The sequence below is a fragment of the Apaloderma vittatum genome, unplaced genomic scaffold (assembly GCF_000703405.1).
Source record: "Apaloderma vittatum isolate BGI_N311 unplaced genomic scaffold, ASM70340v1 scaffold9324, whole genome shotgun sequence".
NCBI lineage: Eukaryota > Metazoa > Chordata > Aves > Trogoniformes > Trogonidae > Apaloderma > Apaloderma vittatum.
In genome coordinates, this window is record NW_009710949.1 from 53,640 (window position 1) to 81,435 (window position 27,796).

At 42.4% G+C, this 27,796-nt stretch overlaps 1 protein-coding gene across 1 annotated transcript in view; it reads right to left on the bottom strand.

The window, feature by feature from the left end:
• Window positions 1–27,796, bottom strand: part of LOC104272465 (DNA repair protein RAD51 homolog 2-like) — a gene marked incomplete at both ends in the record, with an annotated part of 210,936 nt that overhangs the window by 50,678 nt on the left and 132,462 nt on the right. Inside the window, one exon of the mRNA XM_009867466.1 lies at window positions 12,795–12,891. Coding sequence (XP_009865768.1) covers window positions 12,795–12,891 — 97 coding nt within the window. The remainder of the gene's footprint in view (window positions 1–12,794; window positions 12,892–27,796) is intronic.

Below are 27,796 nucleotides of genomic sequence, written 5' to 3' on the forward strand. Positions count from 1 at the left end.
AAAATAAGTTTTCCCAGTCCTCTGGGCAGTAGAATCACATGAAGGTAATACAGCCTCCTCTCACCCGTAGGCTCTCACCATCCAGACAAAAGACATTTCCTTTCAACAGAAGGCAGGTTCATTTCGGGAATCTACATGGCGCATGGCAAATACTAGAACGATTAGCCCATGCTGACCTCTCTGGCTCTGTGACTCATCTTCTGCTGGAACCCTCATTACACGCTAGCTCACATGACGGTCACAGCGGTGACTAAGGAGCAGATGCACCCTCAGGAAAGGCAGAACGGGGCAGCTGTTGACCATAAGCCCAGACAATGAACTCTAGGGACATAAAGCACTTGACATGTTGATCCCATGCTGTTCGGAGTTACCTCATGCTAACCTGGAGGAAAAGAAGGTGACCAGTCTTTGCAAGTTTGTGTTATTCTGGTTGAACAGTCAACAAAACAAACCAGAGGCTCCAAGGGTCATCAGGTTTTTGGCATTTAACCTGAATCCACCATGAACTTTTCCTCTTGAGATTCAAAGTCGATGGCTGCAATATATTAGTTTGAAAGCACTAAAAAAAATTTGTTCCTACTGAACAATAACAGGAAAAGTCTTACAGACTTCTAAAGCTTTTAAAAAATTGCAGGCACATCTTCTTAGTCACTTGTAGTTCAAGGGGTAGCAGTTTTCAGTGGGTAGCAATTTAACAACATTATCAAACTCTCAAACATGCAACCATTGTTTCAACCCTTGGAACATCAATATTACCAGTTTTAAGTTAAAAACAGAGGGAGCATCAAGAGAAAAAGGGAGTTGGATGGGACTTGTGAAAGATCATTCAGGAGCAGATGCCGAGGATGACTGGACCCAGGAGTTTGGTACTCAGGGTATATGCTCACTGCAGCTGAGATGTGACTATAGGCTAAGGGCAGGCAGAATGTGTTGCATTCCATAGCAGAAATAACAATAAAAGAAAGAGATGGCAGCTCAGGCTTCAGCACAAAAGAGCTTGTCAAATCCTACCAGCTAGGATTTGAGCCGGTATCCCACTGAAATGCAACCTGGTGTTTCTTGTGATCAAGTGCTACTTGTGCTCAGTCACGGCAAGTCACCACAGTCAGGCATCAGGCACCACAGCTCGTTACTAACCCCTCCTGCACTGATCTTGGGGAGCAGTCTGTATTGCCTGACTTACAGAAAAACATGCAAGAGAAAACATTTCATGTGTTTAAGAAGTAAGTCTACATTCCTGAATAATCTGACACAAGTGTCAGCCAGCCAAAAAAGTTGATCCCCCTTGTCTGTGCATCGTTGTTCTGATCCAAACTTGCTCTGGTTCCCCAGTGAGAGCGTCCCTGCTCTGGCTGCGGCCTAAAGACCAGGCATTGCCTTAGATCCCTCTGCCTCCACGGTGGTTTTGAGCACCCCTGGCCAGCATGGAGGGGAACTTCTGGTTTAATTTCCTACACAAGTTCTCTAGTTGACGCACATCGAAACCGCAGGCAAAGAGATAACTGAGGCACAGAATGAATCTTACTGGAAGAATCTGGTAGAATGCGGGAATTTATGTACCTCTACCCTCAGCATCTCTATCGCTGTTGAAAAAACAGCAGTCCACACAGTACATATTCCCAGAATGTCCTAGAGCCAAAAGCTTCAATCACTTAAAATACAATTCTGGTTTCAGATTGGTTATTTGTATTTTTAATTCAGAGCTATCCTGCACCATCTACACTTCTTTCTTAGAGCCAGGTGACAAAACTCAACCCACTGGTTAGTCTAAGCAAAATTAACAATCAATGAAATTCGGTAAGATGTTGAAAATCTACCGCATTAAAAAAAATAAAAAATTAAAGATAAGCAGGAGAAGCAAAAGCCTGGATTAAATCAGATAATTTAAGAACTCAGGAATTTATTTATTTTGTGTGTAAAACATCAAGATTTTTTTCCCTTCCTTCAGAGCTACAGGGGCATAGGTGTTGAAGCCTGAAATTGTAGTTCCATACCCTTTTGCTTTGAAATTAAACAAATGATCTCAGTTTTTGGAGTGGTTTTGGACTCCAGGGAAACTATGCCATTAAGAGAGTGCCAGAAACATATTTAATTGATGTGTGTCCCAAGAACAGCTCAAGAGTGCAGACATGCCACATATAGATTTCAAGGAAATTACTGAAAAGCCACAGGGCTTCAACAGAACGTTTTATGTGAAACGCTACATATGAAAGACTCAGAACCAAAAGGCTACATTCAGTTCAGGAGATATTAATCTGATTACCTAAGAGGTACTATGAATCGGATATGCTCCTTTGTGCACCATATCCAACCTGGACAGATGGAGGAGACTTTATGCTCCATTTTCTGGCATGTAATTAGTGTTTAAGGGATGATCAAGTTACAGATACAAAGTTCTAAATGATTTTTTCATTTGGCAGTCACGTGTACAGTAACTAGTCTATACACAAGATTTTCTGACTTTTGCTTCCTTGTGTGGCTTACGTGCTCCACAACTTGACTTTGCCTTTCTCCTTTTCAGCTTCTACACACCTGCCTGACAGAAAACCAGTCCAGCAACATCCCTAAACAAAGCACTCCACACAGAGCTCCAAAGTCAGATGTGCACAGACTGAATCCAGCTTAATTTTATGCAATACAGTTTTTTATCCAATTCTCATATTTTTTTGCACAATCTCCTCCTCTCTCTTTCCTGCCCTCATTGGCAACTTCCAGGACCTACTCATAAAAAAGTAAGTACAAATAAATTATCTGTTGCAGGCTCCTCTCCTCTGTCAGATTTATGCAGTGATGCCAGAATTTACAGTCATGGAAGTCTGACTATGAAGTCAATGGACTTGGCCATCAAGTCAGTTAGCTATTAAAATGGTAGTGTTTTACATTATGGCAATGAATGCTTTAAAAAAATAAATTCAAAATCTATTTTTATTGTCATTTATAAAGTCTGTTTAAGACTGTGGCAGAAGAAAGCTTAAAAACCAGATCTGCAATTAGAACATGTGTACCTTGGCATTTTATATTAAAAAGGCTGTCTTGTACGGCTTATCAATGACCCGAGGCGTTGCAGACCACAGCAGCAAGCATGTGAGGCCACTTTATGTTTATTTCTCCATCAACATCCCACATCTGTGAGATTGTGCTCATGGCGACGGGCATATGAGTAGTAGAATTAGTTTGGCAAAATACAGGGGGAAGAATTAGCCCGCTTCCACTAGCATCACCCTATCTAGCTTTCAGTTACTCTAAATATCGCTTGTAGTCATTTAAGCAGACAGTTGTCAATCCCTGTGTGAAGGCAAGGAGAATTCAGGGCAACTCGTTTCGGAAAGGGCGGCTCGAGGGAAACAGCGAGGCGGAGGGGTGGTGGGGCAGGAAGCCCCCCCCCCCCCACGGCCGCATCATCCGCACCGGGCGGGAGCCGGGGCTCGCTGCCAGCCAACTGACGGGGAAGTAAGATGAAGAGGCGAGTCCACGAAGAAAAGCTGCAGCAGCGTGGGAGGACTATGACCTTTTGATCCCTGAGATGTTCCTGATGTACCAAAGTGACATGTCAGGTCTAATAAAGCTGCACTCCCCAACTGGTGGCAGGGGCCTACAAATTACTGTGAGATCTGAAGGCATTCGTTGTGACGATCCTGGCCTGGACAGGGCATATCAGAGCTTGCCCAGCAGGACTCTCTGACAGTCTATCCCAATGATTCCCAAAAACGGGGGTCGTAACCTCTGGTGGGGTCACAGCCACACAGAGTGGGGTCACGAGCCTGACAGAGATGCAATTGTTTATGTTAGTATTTAGGGTCGCAAGCTCAGCTGGGGTGAGTTCACCACCCGAAACAGAGGCACAAACAGAAACCATTTGGGAACAGCTGGTCTAACAGCTTTCACGCTCCGAAACAACTTCTTGGTATGAAGCTAAAATGTGCCCAAACTGCTCCTTCATTATCCATGTGCCAGCCTGAAACAACAGCTCCCCTGCCAGGTGTATCAGACTGGCTCAGATTACTCCCAAATAATCACGGCTGCTTTTGTGGTGGCAGTGGCTGCTTGGCATTTGCTTTTTCCTGACAAACTTTCCGTCCTTAACAGTGGAGCCATTTGTATTTGAGTCACTGTCTTTTCTACCTTTCCTTAGAAGAGAGATGCTCCTAGTTGAGCAGCAGCTCAGGCAGGAATCTTCTGCAGAGTGGGGCTTGCCTGGGAGACTGAAGCACGAGTAGGACATTTCAGGAGAGTAGAAATTAGTATCAACAAGGTGTTCCTCTAGTTGAACTCCAGGCATTTCCTCCCTCTGTCATTTCTTCACCCATCTTTCTGTACAGCACTGTCACCACTTGGGTTGCTCTTCTTTGAAAGCTCCTTTATTTTTATTTTTTAGTTTAAGTGATATTACAAGAAGACAAGTAGAATCCAGACTAGATGAATTTTGGCCTATGTGGAGCATGCAAAATCTGCTCCTACTCAAGCCGCCTGTTTTCCATTAAATTAAGAGATAGCACACCAACCATATGCTGTCTTTTCATTATCATGTTATGTTTGGGTTTAATGTAACATTTTAGGAGCAGACCATCACTGAGAGGTTCGTTCACATGCCAGAGCACCCAGCTTCAACCTCCCTAAAAGGCTAATAGGTGATAAAACTTCCATCGTTTAAGACAATAAATCATTATTACAATAATAAAGCAGGAAATACACACAAATTAAGCAGAAATACCAATGTGCTCTTTTTACGATTAAGGGGAATCATCAATCACAGAGTCGGCCTGAGATTAACAAGGAGCCACTTTTTCAAACATCCTGCAGTAAACCCAGAAGAAACCCAGCTGGAACTGCAACTGGGATGCAGGCATCAGAATCTGAAATCATCCTCCTTCCCCTCGTCCTCGCCCTCCCTTTTGGCACAACACCTGCACCTAGGGTCACTCCTAACCGGGACAAGTTCTGCAGGTGAGCCACAAGCTTCACGTAATGCCACAGGCCTAATACAATCCCCACAGCGACGTTTCTCTATGTATAGAAATCCTTCTGATCCCTCCCAGTCCCACCAGAAGGGAGATCCACTGCAGGTACTATACAACTCCACAAGAAAAGGGACTGAATGATGAAGATTCAATTAATTATTCTTTTCCTCCTCAACCTCTGTTTGTATAGACTTAAGGATAACTCACAGTACATTAAGACAGAATTTAACTGATCATTGTGCACATTTAGCTCTTTCCTACCCTTGAATTAATTTTTCATACCGTAGTTTGAAAGGTAAGTTAGTTTGGAACAGTTCAACCAATATGCGGGTGCAATAGAGTGCTGCAGAAGGCATTTAGAGTCAAACTACGTCTTGTGTTTCTGATTTAAACCACCGATTTGCAGGACCACAGTAAGAATGCTGGGTCTTTTCTATTCTGCACAGGATGGGAAGAAAAGGAAAAGGAGAAGTAATTATTGTCATTAAATAACCAGGTCTCTTAATGCTACTTGTGTGGTGTAAACAGAAGCCTAAATTCCAGTGTATAAGAGGACACCACAGTTACCCACACTGAAATATAAGTAAAACGTTTTTAGGGCATAGGGAGATGACCAACTGGCAAGTTTGTTACAATATTTTACAGCTATATGCCATCAACCGAAACTGCGACTGACCCGGGAGCGCTCTGAGCTTACTGCAGTTAAAGGAAAACGGGAATAAACCCAGGTGGGAAGCAGGATTCATGCAAACCCCTGTTGCTTTGCACTGGGAGGTGCAACACATACTCGGTCGCACTTTGTCTCAGCTGAGGTTAGTTACTCAGCAGCTGAGAGGTGGTAACTCCTAACCACTCAGCTATGACTGTAAGCACTTCTGTTATCATGCCTCTGATTATACAGATGAGTGATTCCCAGCAAATGTACCTGAAGGGTTTTTGGATTACAAATTGTTGATTAATGATTGTAAGTCATATCATGTCTTCAGAAGGAAACCACAACAAAGCAGTAAAACTTTGTATTCTATCATCGCAGCAATTAGGAAATGAGGAATGGAGATTCCCTTAAACTGATATATAGAGGTCTCTGAATGCTCCTGCTGACAGTTTTCCACCCTTTCATAGTCTAGATCAAGTGATTATGCATATGTCATTCAGCTTGAAACTTCCACGGACATGTACAGTCTCTGTAACACTGTTTTACCGAGAGATTTATCTTTTGATTAGAAAGCCGTTAAAATTTGGCTGGATGTTATGTCACTGCTTCCCACTTGTTGAAATATGGCATCGAAATTAGTACAGGCTGACACGACCACTGTTATCACGAAATCTAACTGCTCCACACACCACCGCAGTCCTGCCTCACGCAGAAACAACTGCAGGATCATTTCCCCTAATGCTTAATATCGTTTGTTCCAGGCCCTGTGGGGATGGTGCACTTCCTTCAGCCGTTCTCAAACACCAGAAGGGCTTTTTGCCTTCCACTCAAGCATTGGGGGGTGCAGACTCTACTTCTGCTGAGAGCACAGTTGGCAGAAACATGAACAGAACGCAAGCACAAGAACGAAATCCTATTCTGAGGAGGCTCTTTTTTCTCACAAACATGTACCGAGGAGTTTTATCGAGGTCCTACTGCTCACCTATCCCGAGGTGGATGTGCTACATATATCTTGACTTCCAGCTGGTTAAGGAAGACGAGCTCCTTTCTCACTTTTCAGTGTACGTAGGCCTGACAATCTTCATGAAGGGTCTGAAAGTGGAGAAGTAGTAACTCAAAAGCAGAACAGACTGAAGGAAAAGAAGTCTTCCCACGTCACTGCTGGCTGGTGAAGGGGATTACAGGGTCTATTGCTGGGGTAGTTTCTTGAAAGATAGCCGAGGCATGAAGTCCAGCAGGAAAATAAGAGTTAGAAAGAAATAACTCCAGCTGTTCTGTCACAGCTCACGTGAATGGGAACCAGTGAGTTGAGTAACTCTATCAACTCCTACGCTAAAGTCCGAGGTACCCAGGGCTCAGACCTGGAGGCACAATCCTGTGGCTGATGCACTCACCGAGCCCTCCTTCCCATCATGGAAAGGCAGCTGACCTAGGGTCTGAATGGAAATCAAGTCATCAAGCAAGATAGGCAAATTCATATCAAAGTGAAAACACGGGGAAATCTCACCACACTTGACTGAAGAAGGCAAAAGATATATCACAGCACTTCACTATCTTGATAAGCCATAAAACAAGACGAGAACTCCATTATCTTTTCCGGGATATGTTTTAGTCTTCAGGGTTCGCACCTGCACAGCAGTCTCAGCTGGGAAATACACTCTTCAGCCGGCAGAGACACGGCCTAGTTGTTGGAGTTCACCTTCCAAATAGTCCAGCAACACCACACTAGTGTTATCTGTACGCACTGCCTTTTTGCACACCTAAAACTCACCAAACTTCACAGGGTCTATGTAAGCAGTCATAGTCAAAAGGTGGTTTTTACATCACGAAGTATGGTTCTTGAGTTTCGTAAATAGGCCTAGTAATCTCCGTCCAGATTATTCCATAATGGAAAAAAAATAAAAGGGGGAGGAGGGGGGGTAGTAAGTATTCCCAAATATTCAGGTCTCAGAAAACCAGAGTGGATTAATATTAAGAAGACAGGATATTAATTCATGAATTGTCATATTAAAAAAACACTATTATAATCGACATCAGTGTTTCAATGATCCAAGACAAACTATTTCTTCTTTCAAGCAAAACTGTGCAAAGCGGCTTGCAATAGGTTTACAGAGCATTCAGCTAAAATACTAAAGGTCTAAAACATGCCAAAGGGTTATGATACTTCCTAATCTATTTGAATTATTATCATGCTGGAGCACCTCACTAGGACATGCATTAGTCTGCATTAGCTTTAAAACTACAAGAAGGAAGTGGTTTAGAAACTTGTTTTACAGTTACTTCATTCATAAGTTCACAGTACCTGCAAAACAAGTATGTTTGTGTTCACATAGAATATTCTTTTCTTATTTATTTTTATTAAGTCACCTGCAGGCCCAGCCTTAGGCATAAGTGTATACATAAATCAATAACCAAACAAATCAAACCCAACCAATTGCTTCTGATCTCTGGGGGCCCCTCAGTTCTCTTGGTAATTCCTCCAGTGTTTTCTCTGCATTTGGTACCAGGACTGGAGAAAGAGATGTGAAGGGAGAGAAGTAGTAAACTAGAGAACTGATCTCACTGTGGGATGAACAGCAGGTCAATTCATTATTTTTCCCATAGGACTATCCCAAAGTACTAAGAAAGAAAAAAGTTCCAAAATAAAAATATATCCTCATATTAAAAAAAAAAGTAAACTGAGGCTTGAAGAATAGATTTTTTTTTTAACCACAATCTTAGAGGAGATCAAGGGCAAAGCAAAAAAAAAAAGAGAAGCCAAAGATTCCAGTTTCAAATCTTCTGCCCCTAAACTAAAGTAGGAAAATCCTGTGGGTGGGAGTTGTTATGGTAGCTTAGTCTTCTCCAGTCTCCACAACACGAAAGCCTACTTCTGCTCAACAGCTTAAAAGAATTCAGGATCACAGCAACAAAGATGAAAAGGTCAGACTAAACTCATTGCTCACACCATGCACTAAAAATACACAGTGCCATGACAAAGCGCTTGACGAGCACAAATGGCAGAAGATTGAACGCTGGCCTCCCCAGAGCAAGCACAAGTTTACAGACAATTTTAAACACAAAATGATTCTGACTTTTCCAAACAATTACACGAAAGTGCTAGCTGAGACTGAAGAAGTCCGAGACAGCCCTTTTTATTTTTTTTTGCTCGATGCTTTGTGCATGTTTGGAGCGGGATGCTGTTCTTGTTCATATCCTGAGCTTTTTCCAGGAAAGATGGAGTTTGGCTTTGATGCCTGCGAGAGGCAGTTCAAGCTTGCAGCTGGCAGATACATGAAGGGGGCAGACACTGGAGAGATAGAAGGGACCTCAAGGAGGTCATGCTGTCCCATCCCTTCGCAGCACACAGAATTCTCTCTGCAGCTAGTGCTCAAACACACAGGCTTAGAATTACTTTCTAATGACTCTATTGGTAAAATTCACTCACAGACACAAAAAAGTTGTTAAAAAAACCCATTAACAGTAATACAAAATATTTTGCTGTGGACAGTTACACTCCATTTGTATTGTTCACTTAGTTTAATGCTGCTCAAATCTATTATTTTAATTACTAAAAGAAATTATTTTAATTAGGGTAAGATCTACTTTTTACACATTTAAAAAGCAAAGCATTAATTTTTCAGGCCACATCTTCAAGCCCGGTGATAGTTGCTGGCTCGTCTGACCATCTCTGCAACCTAAAATAACTTTAAGAGTTGTCTTTGACTGGAAGAGCTAAAACAGAGGCTATACCATAAAGGAAGGACAAAAGTGAAATAGTAGTAGTCACATCACCCTTCAGCCTAGCCTCTTTGAAGACAAGGCTTGCGATATGGCTGTGTAAGAATGGTGCAGCCACAAATAAAAACTGAGTTTGGTCCCTAGGGAAGAAGTGACAGCCTTACCTGCCTGAGAGTTTTAGAGCTGCAGAAAAACATTATTTGTCTTAACTCTTTCAGATGATAAACTGGCAAGTACGTAGGGGCCAAATGAACACAAAGACTCAGGCCACAGGTAGAGAAGCTTTGGTATTTTATTCAGCACTTTAATTTGTAGCAAACTAACCAGTTTTTTTTTTTGGTCTTGAAGCAGAAGTATGTCCAGATCTGGAAATTTGGCTGGATATAAGCATTTCCTACAAGAAATACCAACAAACAGTTCAAGGATTCTTACACTGCCACGTAAGTGGTAGGATTTTACAGCCAGTGCTGCTTTTATAAAGTCTTCAATGTTCTCATAAAAATCTATCACACTTTTAGGACACAAGTTTTCATGCAGTAGATTACAATTTTACAGAAGACAAGCTGTAAGCCTAAAACAGCTTGACAATGTCCTTTCAGCTTTTTCATCAGATTAACTTTCTGTCACACATCAGACGAACAGCTTCCTTGGTTTCCTGCCTAACATATAACCCAAGAAATTCCCTTCTAAAGCACAATCAGAAGCAAAACCAAAAGCCACCATAACACTGCACTTCTTTTCAACAGCATGTGCAGTTTGAAATTTTCATGTCTGCATCTGGCTAAGAAAGACTACCCATCTAGCAAACTGTTTAAAGTGATGGGACTCTGATTTCAGATGGGATTAAAACAACATATTAGACGTACACAAACCAAGGGGTCTGAGTTGCTTACAGGACTAATAATGTGTTATGGGTCCCTTCACATCTAGGTCACTGGTTCAAACTCAGCTTTGGCTGGTGATGAACGAAAAGGAAGAATGAGGTAAAAACCCAGGCAAGAGTCTGGCCTCTATTTCTGCCTCTGCAACACATCCATCCACTTTGTGCACTTGGGCTACTCCCCTAACTATTCTTTCATGCAAATTCCACAGAGTTAAACTAAGAAGAAATATAGTCTTGCATGATTAGTGCAATTCAAATTCATTGAGGATTCTTAAGTATCTGAGACTGTCAGAAGATTCAAGTATAGGTATTTTCAGGATGTTTAATAGCTAACATAAATTAGAGGGGACTATCTCAGGAGACGTCAGTACCTCAATGTTACAAAAGAAAAACACTGCTCACACCTTGTCTTTTGACAGCAACATAAGCATAGAAATCAAATCCTGAATTGGTCTGAAATTCCATATTTTCTCGCAAGTAGACAGTGCAGGCTTAAAGTGGAGCCAACTGGAAATCCAAAAGTGGACATATTATGGATGAGAAAGATAGAAGGAGAGAACCACGCAGTGTGAAGCCGCCCTGTGCTCTCCTGTTATCCAACACAGCATGTGAATGCCACACCTGCCAAAGGTAGTTGACAGAAGAGGGAAGGAAGGAGAGAAGGGAAGTTTTAACCCCCTGACACCGCTTGAGAAAACCTGAATTACTGAAAGAGCTCATACTGTGGCTGCCTGGGCTGTTCCTGTTTCGAGGCTAAACAAAGGTTTCCATTTTCAACAAGTGTCATGCTGGCACATTTTACCACTTCAGATCCTCAATGTAAAACAAGGAACGAGAGAAATAAAGAAAAACAACACACACACAGAGCACCAACTCATTTTTGGATTAAAAGATGAAAGACAATGGTGGTAGAGACTTTAGAAACAAAACGGCAACTTAATTAATAAGCTGTAAGCGCTACAGAAATCACGATATCATCTCTTACATAGTCATGATTTCAGAATATTATTGAACTATAGCTCATACGCAGCACTGAGAATTTCACATTTGCAGAAAAATTTAGAAAGATTACAACCGTTCCATGCTTTTCCCAGAGACTCTTCAAATATTTTAACCACAAGAACAAAATATGTTTTACTTAGAACATATTTTCTTATTACTTCCACTTCAGAGCCAGCTATGCCTTTCTTTTCAGCGGAAGCTCATACGGAGCAATTCCAGAGGACAAGGAAAAGCACAAGTGCTGCAATCAAGAGCATTTAATGAGACAACATGCAACAACTTCGTGCCAAGAAGGAAATCATAAAAATGAAAAACGATGCCTTCCTCTTCCAAATCTAGTTACCAAGTCTCAACTCTTTCTAACAGAAGTAGGGAGTAATATTCAAGCAATGAACTTCAGAGATACTCTGGCAATGGATGGAGCCAACAAAAGCCACAAGTACAATTCCAAAACAATTTAATGGGCCATACCTTGCCCAAGCTTTTATTGACAAAATTATGAAGTAAATACATCAATCAGTGTTAGGAGCATCCCACTGAAGTTATTTGCTCCTCTTAGACATTCTGTTTAACGTTTCTTCATCCTCTTCCTCCTGTCCATTGCAAAAATGAGTTGCAGAAATAATGTCAGTTTTAACCACTGTGTCGTTAGTTTTGGCACCAAGCTATTCTTGTGTTGTCAGACAAGCTTGAGAGGGCTGCTTGTCATCAACCAGAACAAAGATAAACTGGCCAGAACCACCAGAAAATGCAACAAGGAGAAACACCCATATTATACAACGTAGGAAGTCTACATGCAATTGTCATGCCTTTGCAGGAAAGAAGAACACTGCTGAATATCATATATTTGTGTCTATGCATGAACTGAAATCTAAATAGCAAACTTCTCTGCATCTCTCCCTGACTTGTACTATTCTTTCCAAGTGGGGAGAACTAAAATTATACTATTTTGCAAATCTTGATTCATAAATATGTTTTCTTCTTAGAACAGTAAGTCTCACTACTACCCCAAAAATCTGTGCTTGTCTCTAATTCTGTGCAAAAAAAGGAAACACTAAGATGTAAAGTACTATTATCACACAAAACTCCATATTACATCCCACAGTATTAAAAGCCTGAGGTACTGTACTTGAAAACCAGAGCAGCATAATGCAAGGGACAGGGCTGAGTATCTGCTCTCACGCATTTGCAACCATTGTTTCTCTTTGGAATCACTGATAATCAGAAGATCAAATCTGCAGCCTGCCTGTGTATTAGCTCTAGCAGCACCTTCAGAAGACTGAGAAAATAATGCTCTAAACGAATGTGAATGAAAGTACAATGCTGAAGAACATGTTATAGACCCAAACACGGCTTCAAAATCCCTTTGCAGGACTTGGAATATGCCAGAACCTTTTACTTAGAACACTTCCTTTATTTTCAAAGAAACTGAAAAACAATTTTGTTCCCTGGTTGATTTATGTTAGGCTTGATAACCTGACTCTCACAGAGCCCTGTATATCAAGAGAAGACTGGGAGTTACAATGTGGATTTGTGTCAGTGTAGTGTTTCAGTCCTGACAGAACGGATCTCTTACCTTCAGACAGGGAGAAATCATCAGCTGGAGACACCAGGTCTGCCTGGATCGCAAGGCCATTGCTCAATGATGTGGTAATCTGATTCGTCAAGATAACCTGCAAATAGAGAGGGGGAAGGGAAATTAATTTTCATAGCTACTGGAAGGCAGAAAACAGCCCAAGGCACAGTGTCCAGGCAACCCTCCACTCTGACCATCAGCAAATTCAACATCCAGAAATTTCTGAACTACCTGCAGAAACTGAGAGGGGTAAGAGCAAGAAGTGCAGGAAAAAGGTTACTGTTTAAAAGATGAAATACCAGGAACAGCATGTTGATACGTACAGTTGCCTAAATGAAATTACTGTTCTGAAGAGCTTCATTCTTCAATGAACAATCTGATGTTCCTTACAAAAAGCATAATTTTCTTTATAGGCAAATAGGAAATCTATTTTCCTAGTAATTTCCACACAATTTATACACTTCCTTCCTTTGGCTGAAACAGTACCACAGAGAAAGGTGCTGCAGGGATAAATCCCCACTGATCTGAAGCACAAGAGCACTAAATTTCACTAAATTTTTCAGTATCACGGAATTCTGATAAACAACAGACTGTAGCACCCACACTGTGCCCTTCTCTGACAGCATAAGCAAGAGTCTTGCCTGCACCTCTGAACGTGTACTTTCTTCTATTGACAGAAAGCATTAAGGCAAACACTGCCAACACCACAGAGCAGAGGTATATATACACAATTATTTCCTAATTGTTCTGATCTCTAAGCAGCTGCGGTTTCTGCAGTTACAACTGGTCACGACTTCACAGACTGACAAAAACTTTTTTTTGTTTTTTGTCTGTTTTGTTGTTTGGGTTTGTTGTTTTTTTTACAGGAACCAAAATGATTCTTCTACTTGCACTAAGAACAGACTCCACTCCGAAAAATAATCTTTAATGGCCTGTCTTCAGCTGCACTCGACACAGGAGGAAAGCAGAAAGGAATCCTACACAGTACTCTGTGGATGCGGTTACACGATGCTACTGGAATAAATTAACAGCTTGCCATTGCTAAAAGTAAGAGGAATTTCTCTGCTCTTCCCCCTGCTCCTCCTCCCTCCCTCTGATCACAGCTCCCTCCTGCTTTCTAACACTTTCAGTAGCATGATCAGCTTTATTTTTCTGTTTCAAAATCCCACATAAGCTCTATCAGATCACAGAGTCGTAACCACAGTGGTGGTGGTGCTGCAGAGCATCGTGTCTTCTTCAGGCCGCGTGACGTGAGCTACCAACGATGTGATGGAGTCTGCGACCTTTACCAAGACCACAGTCCTTCCTCCGTGCTCACGTCAGCCCGTTCATCCCTGTGCCTGTAGACAGGCGCGGTGGTGCCCGAGAGCTTTACGGACTGTATCAACAGGACTAAGTTGAAAAGCCTGTACGTCCAATCTTCATCTATCTAACAGGAGTTAAAGACCTTCAGAACCCTGCAGCGATGTCCCTCACACTCTTCTGCAACTGACTGCAAGCTCTGGACAATCTTCCACCAGCTACCACCACCCTGCCCAGCTTAACCATAGGTTGCACCTTTTGGGACTGGGCATTTACGACCACCGCAGTGAACGCAGACATCGTAGATAACAGCATTGTTTGGTTTTACACTGAGGCCAAGCTTCTTAAGATACAATTTGCAATGCTGCCAACAGCAAACACCCAAGAAACCCATCACACCCCTCTGCTCCCCCCAGGGCAGCTGCGGGCACTTACAAGAGCCAAAAGCAGACGGGAAAGGGCCTGGCAAACACAACTTTGTGAAGCCACTGCTGGCTGTCCTGCTCACCAGGACACAAAGCAATTTTCAATTTAATAGCAAAGAAGAAAATGTTCACTTCTTCCTTTTTGTTTGCCAGGGTATTTATCTGCCATTTTAGTGAGCGAGTTCGTCCTTGCGATAGGATGAACATCCAGAGCAAATGAAAAAGGAGTGGGCAGCCAAGAGTCAGGAGGGCCAAGGAACAGGATGCGAGACCTTTCCTTCTTAACACTGTTCTCACTTTGCTTTCACTACATCACAAACCCCACAGACTCACTTGTCCATTGAGGCACTTCTGGCACAACATACACCAACAGTATGGCACAATACTGAAACTTTTCCTTGATCCGGTACTAGAAAATGTGCTGAAACAGAACACTCTAATAAACTTATACATGTATTGGGGGAGGGGGGGGGTATGAAGTTTTCGTTGGCACACTTGTGCGATGATCACATTATTCACATGTCAAATGCTCTGTAAGCAATGCAGTCATCCCAGACCTATGCCAAGATAATCTCTGTACTGTGCCATCACGTATTTTATTATTTATATGTCACATTTTAAAGAAAAGCTACTGTGCTTAAGGACCCTTTTTAAATAAAAAAAGACTTGAGCATACCATACTTCATGTTGCTCTTCTTCAAAGGAAACTAAAGACTTCAAAAATCAAAAGAAAAAGGAGCAACAAGAATAATGCTACTGCGTATGTTTCAGCTTTTTGGCCTCCTCTTTACCCGGTAACTCCACAGCACTGTTCACTGCAGGACTGTAAATCTGCTTCACCCTTTCTGTGTAACTCAACTACACTTCTGAACTTTGGTTTCACTTTCTGAAGTGTCCTTCAAAATCTGTTCAATACTAACCATATCCTAGACATCCTGTCATACTCTTTAAAAAGACAGTTAAAAAATGCAGAATCCTACCCAAACAAATGTTCCTCTCTGGCTTGCTCTGAGGATGGGAATTAAGTATTCTTAGTTCCATGACTTCACCAATCATTAAACATTTGCTTAAATACACGTTTAAATAGGCATGCTTCCTCTGAGACGAAGTCATGTGCATGTACAGAATGCTTATTTTGGAATTAACTGAAAATTATCCTTCATTTCTGCAAGCCAACACAGAGATTCGGTTCTCCCAGAAGTGCAAGCCAAGAGGCTGTTAGCTAAGCACTCCATTTGACATCAAATTCACTGTCACACTTGTGCAGCTTTGCTGACTGCAAAATCCTTCCACCGGGTATAGGTACTCCCGTTATCAAACATCCAATATCCACCTTTGTGCAGCGACCGCAGTAGAGTCTGAACCTCGCTCTGCAGGTGTGCGGGGCCCTCCAAACTCTCACTGGCTCAAACAAGCTCCAGGTTCAGCAACAAAAGGAAAAAAAACCCGGCCCTTACTCAGCTCCAGTTCCAAAGCAAAAAAGGAAGGCACTCCCATGTAGACAGCTCCTCTCAATACACACGTCTATCTTCAAAACTTCCACCCCATGCCCTGGAAAGCACTAATTTTTCTTTTATCTCTCTCTGAGTAAACCTTTGGTTGCTGTTGAAACTACATGCAGATATACACAAGGATGTCAAATACATTCCGAGATCCAAGAGAGTCCGTCTGTACGGAACCCAGGTCTTCCAAAGGGCGGCAGGCCCTGAGCAGAAACATCCCAGACGGGAGCGCCCAAGCCCAGAGTCCCAGCAACAGCCCCCCAAAAACACAGAAAAGGAAACTCTGGAGCAGCTGTAGCGCGCCCAGCCGGGGTGGGGGGGCAGGGGAAGACAACCTGTCCCGACAAGCTGAGGGGACTGGCGGGGGGGCGGGGGGGGGGGGGCGCCGCGGGGGGTGGGCGGGGCCTCCTTAGGGCCCTTTCCTCCTGAGCACCTGGGAAGAAACGCTGTGATTGGTCCACTTGGGTCACCTGACCCGGCCTCTCCTCCCCACAGGCACAGCTGCCCCTCTGTCCCCAGCCAAGCCCTGGGTGTGATACCGCAGGTTCTAATGCGACACCCAAAGAACGTATTAACTCTTCCCCAAAGTCTCCTTCACCAACCGGACGGACACGTTTACACTCCCTTCTGCCATCCTTTCAAATGGTTCGAGGCACTGGGAGAGTCGCAAGTAGGCGTCTGAGAGAGCGGTTACGCCTGAACGCGATACGGAGGGAACAACGGGCAAAGGAGACCCAGAGCGAAGTGGCCGCCTGAGTTCAAGTTTCTGATGAGTAACTGCATTTGTGCAGGGACAGTCAGGCGGCTCTCAGGCACTGCTTCACGTGGGAGTGCACGGAAGGTGACACGAGTTCTGATGTTAACGATGCCAACCCTTACAGCTCACCAACAGGAAGGCTGGAGTGTGTCCCTTTGGGTCGCTGGCTGCCTCGCGGGGAAGGCAGCCCCGCTCACTGCTCACGGGCGCCTGGAAACAGGCTCAGGTCACAGTCCAAGCAGACTTTCTAGAAAGAGTGACTTCTTAAAAACTGGCAACAGCTCTTCCTCAGCTTTTCACTGGAGATCTGCCACTCACGTACCGATCAGATCTACCCTGTTTAGCACAGGAGATCTGCCAAGTCCTCAGTCTAGGCAGGTAGAGAAATGTCTGTGTTGTGGTTCCTTTTGACAGGCACTGGACACCATGACCAGCCAAGCAGAGCTTCCACTTAAGAGGTTCAATTTCGGTCATGAGTTTATTATCTTCCAGCAGAAGCCAACAGTGAGAATATTGCTATATGGTATTTTAATGTTATCACATTGAAATATACAGCTGCATCCTGACCTGTGCACCAGGTAAGGAGGTTGTGTTAGTGCTTTCTCTTTCTACTCTGTGATGAACAAAGAGCATAGGGCGTCTTCAGCCAGTGACTGTGCATGAGTGGAAAACACCTTCCACTGCTAAAAAAAGAAGAAAAAAAAAGATGGAAAGGTCAGGAAGACAGCTCAGTAACACTGGAAACTTGCCCCACACAGTCTCCTATGGAGTTCAGTGAACCACTGCCTTTAACCTTTCAGTCTATTCACTTGCAGCTGGTTAAGCTTGCTTTTAACAAGTGAAAATTTACAGTCCTCGAGGTCTTCCAATTCTGACGGAATTACAAACAGTGTAGAAATTCACTCAGATTCAAATTTCAAAATCATTTCTGGGAAAAAGCTTGCTACTAAAAATACCACACAATTGACTGGCCGCACAATTTCCCAGTCTGACGCAGATTTCTACTTCAGCATAGCAACCATAGATTGTAATTATAATATAAGCCCATCTAACCATTAGAAGCAGACAGCAAAAAAGAATCCTTTTCCTTACAGTAAGAAAACCTAGAGATAAACACAAAGAGACAGTGGGAACATGTTTTCAAGTTCCTAAATTTAGACACCTTAAAAAAAATGCCTACTGTTCTGATCACTTCCCCAATTTTTACAAGTGCTGATACCTGGAAAAAAAGTGGAAACAAGAAATTCTCAAGGAAAACAGCACTCATGTTCTAGACAGGTCATTGCTACTTCTAAGATTAATCCAGATGGTAACGCTGCTGTTTATATGCTCATGAAACCTGCATATGTTGTTGTGAAAATAGAATCTCCTTTCACTGATGTGACTTCAGCAGCTGCAAGTTTTCTGGAAGCACATTAGAAAAGTAAAAATACATACTGATGGTGCCTAAACTCCCAACACCCCCATTTGTTGGGAACAGCACAGTTCCTGCATATGTGGAAAGTCCCTGTAGATCCTGGAAGAGAGTTGGCTGAAGAACTGAAATATGACTGCTTTACACAGAAGAATAAGCAAACTATTTTTTGTTTGGTTATTTATACAGTACAATTTTTCAAGTACTCCCGCTGCCCTTCCTAGGACCACACTGAAACTACTAAATCTGACTTTGTCATCCTTGTAAATCCAGTTGAGTAAATAAGTCACTTTTGGTAAACTTGTGGTCTCGGCCTCCTTGTTAGTTTATTGCAAAATTAAAGGGAGCTCAGCACAAAACTATCAATCAGTAACCAGCAAAGGTATAAAGTCTTCTGGAATGTACCACGAGCCAAAAACCCCCCACTCTCTCATGAAACGGCTGCTTGTTAAAAGAATTCCCCATTTCACATGCAACACTATTTAGAAAAACTCTTATTAAAGGCTTCCTATTGAGCTTGGAGAGCCAGCATAAGGACACTTGCAATAATCCCAAATTACTCCGCCCTCATTAGTGCATGTACTTTGTGGTTTTCACTGTACTCAAGCAATGTGACTAGAGAGCCTCAAGCACGAGTGACAGTCAGCGGGGCCGGGATGCTGACTCAGCATGCTGGAGAAGAAGGAAAAGAAGTTTTACTGATGCTCAGTCGTTCTTCTACTCGTCCTGAGAAGGCACCTCTCCCTTTCCTGAAGTACAGAGCTTTTAATGAGGCATTCAAGGGGTCAGCAGGGTGGAAACAATGGTGACTATTGTCAAGGCAGTAGCAAAAGGAAAGAGCACCAAGCAGTACCACAAAGCCAGATGGGGCAGGCAGCAACCCTGGAAACAGAAAAAGGGAACAGTGAGAAAGCTGGGGTGGAGCAGCGCGCTTCAAACAGCTGTGAGAACCGCAGCCTTCTCCTTGGGAACCGGTTACAGCTCCTCCAGCCTGGCATCGGTCTGCTCAAGGAAGAACCCTAAACTATCACCATCTGTCACAGTAACAGGGTATTTGTGATCTTCACCCAAACTACACACTGAATCAGCTACGTACTGAAGAACAACTTCAACTCCTGTTTCTTCAGGGAGATTTTCTTCAGCATCAGTAGCCATTTCCCACAAAAGCTGTCAAAGACCTCAGCAAGACTTGTGCTTCCTTAAAAACTGAGCATTTTCAGTGAAATCACAGAGTTACAGACAGAAGAAGGAAAAGTCTGAACTGAATTACTACACAAAATCAGAGTTCTAAAGAAAGAACTTTGTATGCCCACAGCTACCAGGCACTGGAAGCTGGATACTGCAGCGACGCTCTGCAGTGGCTCACCTCACCGGAGAGCTGGCTTCTCCACTGAAAAGCCCCTCCACAATTGAGACACTTCTGAGCTCCAGAACCAAATCAAACACATTTATATCACAGCTATTACTATGATAGGAGATAAAATTATACATATATCTTTATTCTTAGAAAATGCAGGCTATTCTGGCCCATACAAATCAAATACAGAAGAGAAAACCCTACAGCTTATCATCTCAAATCCAATCAAACCACCCACCCAGTACTCATCCCATTAGTCATCCCAGTATTCCCAAGTTGAGCAGCCATCAGCCCCCAACATCTTGGGTTTCTGTGGGGAAGAATGAAAATAATGTCAAGTACTCTACAGAGTCCTGCCATTACAAGCAAAAAGCCTTCTAACACATGGAATTCCCATGCTCAAAGTCAAACACCACTTCTGGTGTTTAGTCAAGGCTTAACCAACAAAGACACTCAGAATTTTTACATGTTGTACTAAAATGGTTGTAGCTACAAAGAAAGCACAAAGCTGCATAAGCAGCAGGCAAGCACCCATGTTTAATGACTGTTGCTGATCCAACTCACTTGAAAGAAAAAGCACCCATTAGAGCTATCTTGCTGGTGTGTGAGAGAGGCCAAGGCTGTAAGCACGATGCTCGCATTAGAGAGAAGGAGAGGCCCGCTGTCGGACACGAAGGCTACCCTGACTGAAGGGAAACCTCTGTGCTCAGGGCTGTTAGAATCCACATCTCGACCAATGTCACCAGAATTAGGCCTAATTCCGTGAATAACAGATATATACACACAAACCACTGGAAATCTATTGAGAAACACTTCCTAATCCTATAAGCAATCTAGCAACAAGGGTTAGCCTTGCCTCAGAGGAATTTCATCTGTACCTTTTTTCCTTCCGTACCTATTTTCATCACATCCAGGGGGGGAAAAAAAGGCAGTTAAACAGTCTAACAGCATAGAAACACGAAAGTAACGATTCTCTGGAAGGCTCACAAGCACCTTTTGTAACATGTGATTAGAGATCTACTGCTCAGGACACACTGCTGCTAGCTGCAACCTTACTGGAGCTCCTAGGACAGGACTTCCAGCTCCTGCTTTGCCACGGTATTTCCACTCAAGCTTCTCAGTCCTCCCTTAGTGAGGCAATGCATAGAAGCAGAGGTCATTTTATAGTCACTGGATTTCACTGGGTATAAATAGGAGTCGGAAGAAACCACAGAATGTTTCAGAGACTGGCCACTGTATTTACATCCCATTTATTCTGCTTTGCATAGGAAAAGTACAAAGTTATGCAATTCTATTCCGTAAGCCTTCTGGAGAAGTAAAGCATCTATTCACATCTCTGCCAACCGCTTAAAAATAATCACAATGAATTAATAAAACTTCCCCCAGAAGAACAACAAAAAAAACAAAAAAAAAGAAGAAACAAACCAAAACAAAAGCACGCTGTTCTCGGGCAGCTTCACATCTTCAAGTTGAAACAGCTACCACCCAGCGATAGCCTGAGGTCTTTAGCCTTTCCTCCTCTGCGAATGAGGAACGCAGCCAACACAAACGTAACCTTCAAAATCCACGCTGTTCTCTGCCGCTCGGTGGGAAAGGTTTGTGTGCCTGGAAGGCCTTCGCATCCCGCCGCCTGCACGGACCTGTTTGCAGAGGCATGCGTAAAGAGCCCTCTCCCCACCCAGAGGGATTGCCACCGGCCTGCACACCCTGCCAGTGGCCCCCAGCGCTGGATGAGCGTCCAGCAGACCTGCCCTCTCCTCCGCCCTCCCCTCCAGCCTCCACATAGCGATGGCTTTCTGAACGGAGCTTACTCCTGTGTGTAGCTAGAGAGGTACCACGGGGAGAGGGTGGTCTGATACTGGCTGAGCCGATGTGGAGCATCTCCTGGGAAATCACTGTAGTCCACAGCTAAAGCTCTCACAGCAGAAAAATACCAGCGCTTAAAAGGGAATTTTCCAATGAATCCAAATTGTCTCGTAAAAAAAAATAAATAAAATTAAATTATGAATTCACAGTTTGCTCTTAGATCAAACTGTTCTCAGCAACGGGGCTTTTGGTTGGTTTCATTTGTTCCGTTTTGAAGGATGGGGAAGAAACTTGGTTGTCTGGAACATCAGCAAAGTAGTGTAGAACTTCAGCACTGCTCCAGCGTGCTCCAGGCTGAGAGGAGAGCTGGATACATCTCCTACTCTTTAACAGGATTGCAAAAAAAGCCAACATTTATACTTACTTTTTTCTCAATGAGAAATCTAGTTCGTTAGCTTTCATTAGCAGATCAGAAAGCAGACTGAAAGCTCCTTCCTTTCGCTTGCCGAGTTCAGACATTCTGCCAGGCACCTGCCTGGCTTCACCCAGCACTTCAAACTTACCCAAACCTACACAAATATTCTGATGTTAAAACTCACTGCCTTCCGATGGAATAAACCTAATGCCACCCATCTTGTAGAGACAGATGCTCAGACACAAAGAAAACTGACTAAAGGTAGCACAAATCTTTACTACTACCCCTAAACTTCAATTCCAAGAACAGAGTTGGAAGGACTTTAGGACACCTCAGGACAATCTAATACTTATCCAGCAAATTATATATTTATAATTATTTCTATTTGGGGATTACTGTATTTAGTTTTTCTACATCTTTTTATATTTAATTTTTTCTTAACAATCAAATGAACTAAACTGATTAAATACGCCTAACAAGGCCTATTTAGGGCTCACTGTCTACTTCAAGCTGATAATTAGTGTATTAGCATTTTTATTTTATTTTGATGTTTTGACAAGCCCATCAAAAGACTGTTTACAGGAATATACACATGCAAGTCTGGAGAGATACAACACATCAGGCACAACTCAATCTCACTATCATTAATTCCATTAATTCCTCAGATTCCTTCCAGTTAATTCCTTCAAGCCTTTGAGGCAGTGGGTCACAGGAGACTCGCTGAGTCTTGGATGCATTCTGGAACAGCTCAATGGGAACCTGTAATCCACAGCTTTGCTGAACAGTTTTAGAACACCCTCCCAAGCTCCACGTCATCCCACATCGCGACCCTATGCCAACGTTTCTTAGAGGGAGGCTGGTGTTAGCTCAGGCTGCTCCTCGGTGCCTCGTGGAAGCAGCAGAAAGCAGTTTTAGGACATGCTCTAAAATGCCATCAACATTTTCCTGTTCAATTCCCCGGCAAACCATACTTCCCTGCCTGCCCGGCAGCACTGGAGCCTTTCAGCTTTTCTTAGTCAGGCAAGAGAGGACTACAGGAATATTTGCTCCCCCTTGTCTCTTCATTTAACCTTTGCAGGCAGTTAACTACTATCACCACCACACAGCATTGCATGGCTGACCTTGTTTTATACTCAACATACTCTATCAGCATCACAGAAGCAAATCTCTTCTAGCCTACAGTGATGTGGGAGACCGCAGCACGCTTCACACAATGCCTGTGTTCTTCTCCTGGTGTGTTACAGCAACCGCTGCCTTCCACTGAACACATCTCAGGCATGGACAGGATTTTTATACTTATTTAGAATGGCTATCCTTAGCTAACCACGCAGCTTTATTTCAGTGTACATCACAGTCAGTAGATTTTGAGTACAGGGTAACAGGGAATATGGCTATAATCTCCATCCTCCAACTTGCCCAAGACAATTTAACAGGTCTGCAGAGTATTAGGGTACTAACTTATATTGCGCAGAAACCTGACAGTCAAACCAACACAGCAATAATTTTTACAGAAGAGGAGAAGGCTATTAAGAAGGCAGGAACAAACGAGACACTGATTGCAATTTTTAGTGCAGCTAAGGCCCATTTAGGGAACACCACGTCCCTTCTGATTTCAAAGTGTTCTCACAAACAAAAATCACTTATCCTGTATAGCTGCAATGTCTGTAGAAAGGAGCAGAAATCATCCAGAAAACATCCAAAAAACAGTCTCCCAAGTCACCATCAGTTTCATTTCCCTACGACCCAAGGCTCAAAAACGTATGAAAGAACAAGTGAGAATGAACAGCTGCAAATTATGTGTACTACAAGCTGTAGGTATACATTAACTACATTTTAGACATTTTCATATACTGAATGGCATTTCCATCCTTTTCAGCCTAACCTGTAATTTAACCAGTAATCTATTTCTACCAGAAATACTTATATTTCAAACCCATCAACCTCCCTATAACATTTTAGCAAGCCTTGCTACTCTATGTGAAGTGCTTCTTCCACAAAAGCATATTAAAAAAATTGTCCACAGGTTACAGATAAATAGGCCATAATACAACAGAAAAAAAATGCCACGTGTGTGCACAACTGTTTTTCAAACACATCTGATCTGATACTAGCAAGAGGAAAGAAGAAGGGACGTAAATCAGCCAAATTTCTTTTTTTCAGTATTTCTGGGAAAAAAATAAATAATCTTGGGGCCCAAGATGTTCTGGAATTTCAGTGGCACTGTCTGGGCCTCTATATCCTATTTCTTATAAATCCTTTCACCACGAAATACAGTTACTCAGTATTTCCCCAATAAAATTGGCATTTGTGTCACATTTTAAAATGACAAATTTCTATTTACCTACCTAACTTGCCTAAACTGGAGTGTAGTGTCCTTGGAAATATGAATCATTAGAAACCACTATGAAAGTTAGGACACAAGATGGAAAATGAACTCAGAAAAATGCAAGGAGTCAGTTTTTGTGCTGAGACCGCAGCATGACACATCCTCCTTTGGCTTTGCCTAACACAGAAAAATAGTATTTGAGATTGTCCAAACAAAATCACGGACACACGAAACTATACTCGAGCTAATTCCTTACCTCTTGGGATAACAACCCTGTCCTCAAGGTCACTGTTTCAATATGTGCACAAGGCAACACTGTAGAAACATACTGCAGGGAGGATCAGTCCTATTTTGGCAAACCTCTTCCCAAGACTAAGAGAAATCAAACTAAGAGACTGATAACAGTGGAATTCCTGCAGGAGCAAATCAATTCAAAACCAAAGGTGTTCCTTTTCTTTTTAAAATTTGCTATCGATTTGTTTGGGAACATCACAGAGAATAGCTCCACTGGTTCCACTGGAAATGACATTGGGTCTACCAGCACTGCTGTTCTTTGTTGTTGGTATCTCAGTTTTCGTGTGAATATTTGCAAACACTACAAAAAAAAGAGAAAAAGTTATTCATTCAGCTATCTGGGTACACCACTATATTTACATCTGTTACTAGAACTACAGAAATGTTAAGAGCTGGCGTAAGGTGAATAAAAACAGGTTGTGGCACCACTGATGATACTAAACTTCAGGAAAACCTTGGGAATGGTACAAGATTTCAGATACTTAAGAAAATATGCAGAAAGTGTCTGCACTTTAAGAATGAAACTTAACAAAACTAAATAATTTTTGCATGTCATTCAAATGAACCCATGTTCGGTCAAATCTTTTGAGATTCGCTGCTCACCCATTGAACTACATATACAGGCAACAGAGAAAACCAGCTGATGTCTTCTGGAGAACCTACTGAAATTTTGTAGCAGCTCTAGATTAGCTGTTCACAGCAGTTAGGAATTTTTTTATATCACCTTCTAGACCTGCTGTTAAAATTCACAGGATCGTGCATTTTGCTTGGACTCCATCATAACTGCTTTGTTCAAGGTCTTTCTCAAGAAACCAAACCCACGTCTCCACTGTGGAGTTCAGTAATAAATGGCAAAGATAGCAATGTTAGGAATGAATTTCATTCATTTAACTTAGAGAAAAACTGAAGAGAAGCAAATTATGCTTTAATTGAGAGAAGAGATGTATTTAGTGTTTAGATGGATGCTGATTTGCAAAATGCCCTGTGTGGTGCGGAGACGTATGGCTTCTGCAGGCAGAATGGCTGTTATGGCCTAAACCTCTTCGGTTATGTTGTCTGATTCCTGCAATCATCAGAACGTGTATCAGCTAGAAAAGCATTTTCAGCAGTAGTACTAGTAATCCTATAAAACTCTTTTGCTGTTGGCTACTCCTTGGGTCTAATTAGGGATAATTGACTATGGCTTGTTTTATAATAAATTGCTCCTAAAAATGTTACCTTTCAAAAAAATAAAATAACCCTTATCTGCTGTATCAAGTCTTAATTTCCATGTATGAAATGAGTATCATGTAATGGATGGCTTGCACTCTGGCTGCCTCTTTGACTTGTCTCCGCCTCCAGAACATTAGATATCTACTTCACTGTAGAAACTAGCCTGACAAGGTAAGTTCTCATTTTAAATTTTTTTAATATTGTTTAGGTTTTCTTCCAGAATGAGTAAAAGTTAATGCAGCTCTGGTTTTATTGACCCTAAAGGAATTACACCAAAGCAAAACACAATCGTGGACTTGTCTCTTTCCACCTTCATCCTTTTGTCCCTGAATACATGTGCAGAGATTTGGAGTTTTTCTTTTACCTTTAATTCTTCATCTCAATTCATTCTCAAGTGAGAACAGGAGGGAGCAGAAGTCCAGTCGCATGTTTTCTAATCCTGGTTCTGACGCTAAGTAGCTGCGACTGCTTACCAATATAATAAATCCTTTGTGCCCTGTTTTCAAAGCAGGCATAATGCCTACCCTGTAAGAGTGGTGTGGGATTCAGTATTTTGCTTTCCTAATGCTTTGAACTCGCTGCATGAAGGGGGATTAAAACCACCAAGTGTTCTCAGATTCTTCCAATGGTACAGCTGGGCAGCCATATGATCTAGCAGTAATAGGTGACCACGATACATTCAATGAATGAGCTTGTAGGTCTCGTTACAGCACTCTAAAATTGCCCTCAGAAAATCCAGTGGCTTTTTTCTTTGCTTTTTGCATTTTATTTTTTGTTTTTAAATCCTTCCCCTTTGTTTGAGTTGAGTAATGGACTGAAAGTATCACTGGTTTGCACTGCAAGTTGGGGGACAGTAACAATTGTGGCTCAACTTTCGGTAACGTTTGTAAATACTGGCACTGTATTTAAAGCAGAATGAAAGAAAGAAATACATGCCACCTTATTATTTAAATGTTAGCTAGGACTCTGTCTTTATGAGCAACTTCTAGTTTCCCTTGAGCTTACTGAGGGTATTTTTGAAGACCTATTATTGAGCAGGGAGTATTGAATAACTGCAAAGCCACGAAGACAACGAAATAAGAGCAATGCAGCACAGTTTTAAATCAGGCCTGGACTAATTTATTTTCTGAACTGGATATCTCAGATCTTTCTTGTGCCAGTAAGAAGCAAATAACAGCTACTCTTCAGGGTGTTAGAAGATGCAGATGCGTCAAGCACAGACCTTGCACTACTTCTAAAATATTAAGCTCAGTAAAGAGCTGGATATATTGGTAGAAGCAGCACAAGAAAAATTATTCCACTTCCCTCTGCAAAAGCACAGTGTGAAACACACACTCACACAAAAGAGCAGTAGAGTGTTGAAATAAGAAACTCCATCTCAGATGTAAAAACTGACCTTTTTAACAGGCTGGAGGAAACATCAGACATTACTTAGATTTCAGTTCAAACTACATCACAGCAGCTCTTCAGGTTTCTGAGCAGGAAAGAAATTGTTACTGAGCAAACTGCTGTCTGCAGCAGCTTCACCAAGAGCTGAGCCTGCACTGGAGCTTTAAACAGAGCAGGGAAGAGGCACAAATAACAGAGAAGGTAGGATTAACCAATAATGAATACAAAACTTCCTGCAGGAATGTAAACTGCCTTGAATACCAACAACAAATAAAAATGGAAAGAACAGAATTGGCACATCTAGAACATGGTGGGGCACAGAGCTCTGGGAACTGCTGCTTTGGAGGCAGAGCAAGTGCTTCAAGTTCCGTTAGACTGGAACATGGCCATAAATAGAAGAGTCATTCTCACCATGCCAGAAGCCGTGCCTCTCGGCACTGCAAACCGCTAACTACATCTGCAACGACCATCACTAGAGAGGTGATCCACCATTCATTTTGTCACAGTTTCTATTCTGACTACAAGCACAAAGAGCCAGTCCCATAGAGCCATGGCAAACCCACAGATCTAAACGCTGATTGCACTACAAATCCAATTTACACAGCTTCGCATCGCTCCCCTCCCACCTTCTCTGTCTCGGGCCAAGCCAGATCTCAAAAAAAACCCCTTTGCAGTGTGATAGAGTTTAGGCTGGAGAAGGGAAATGCAACTTAGCTCCACACTAGCACAACCATTCCTTCCACCTTCCCCCTCAAACCTGGGGGAACTACAGCAAGATTCTGAATCTCAAGAAAGATCAGCAG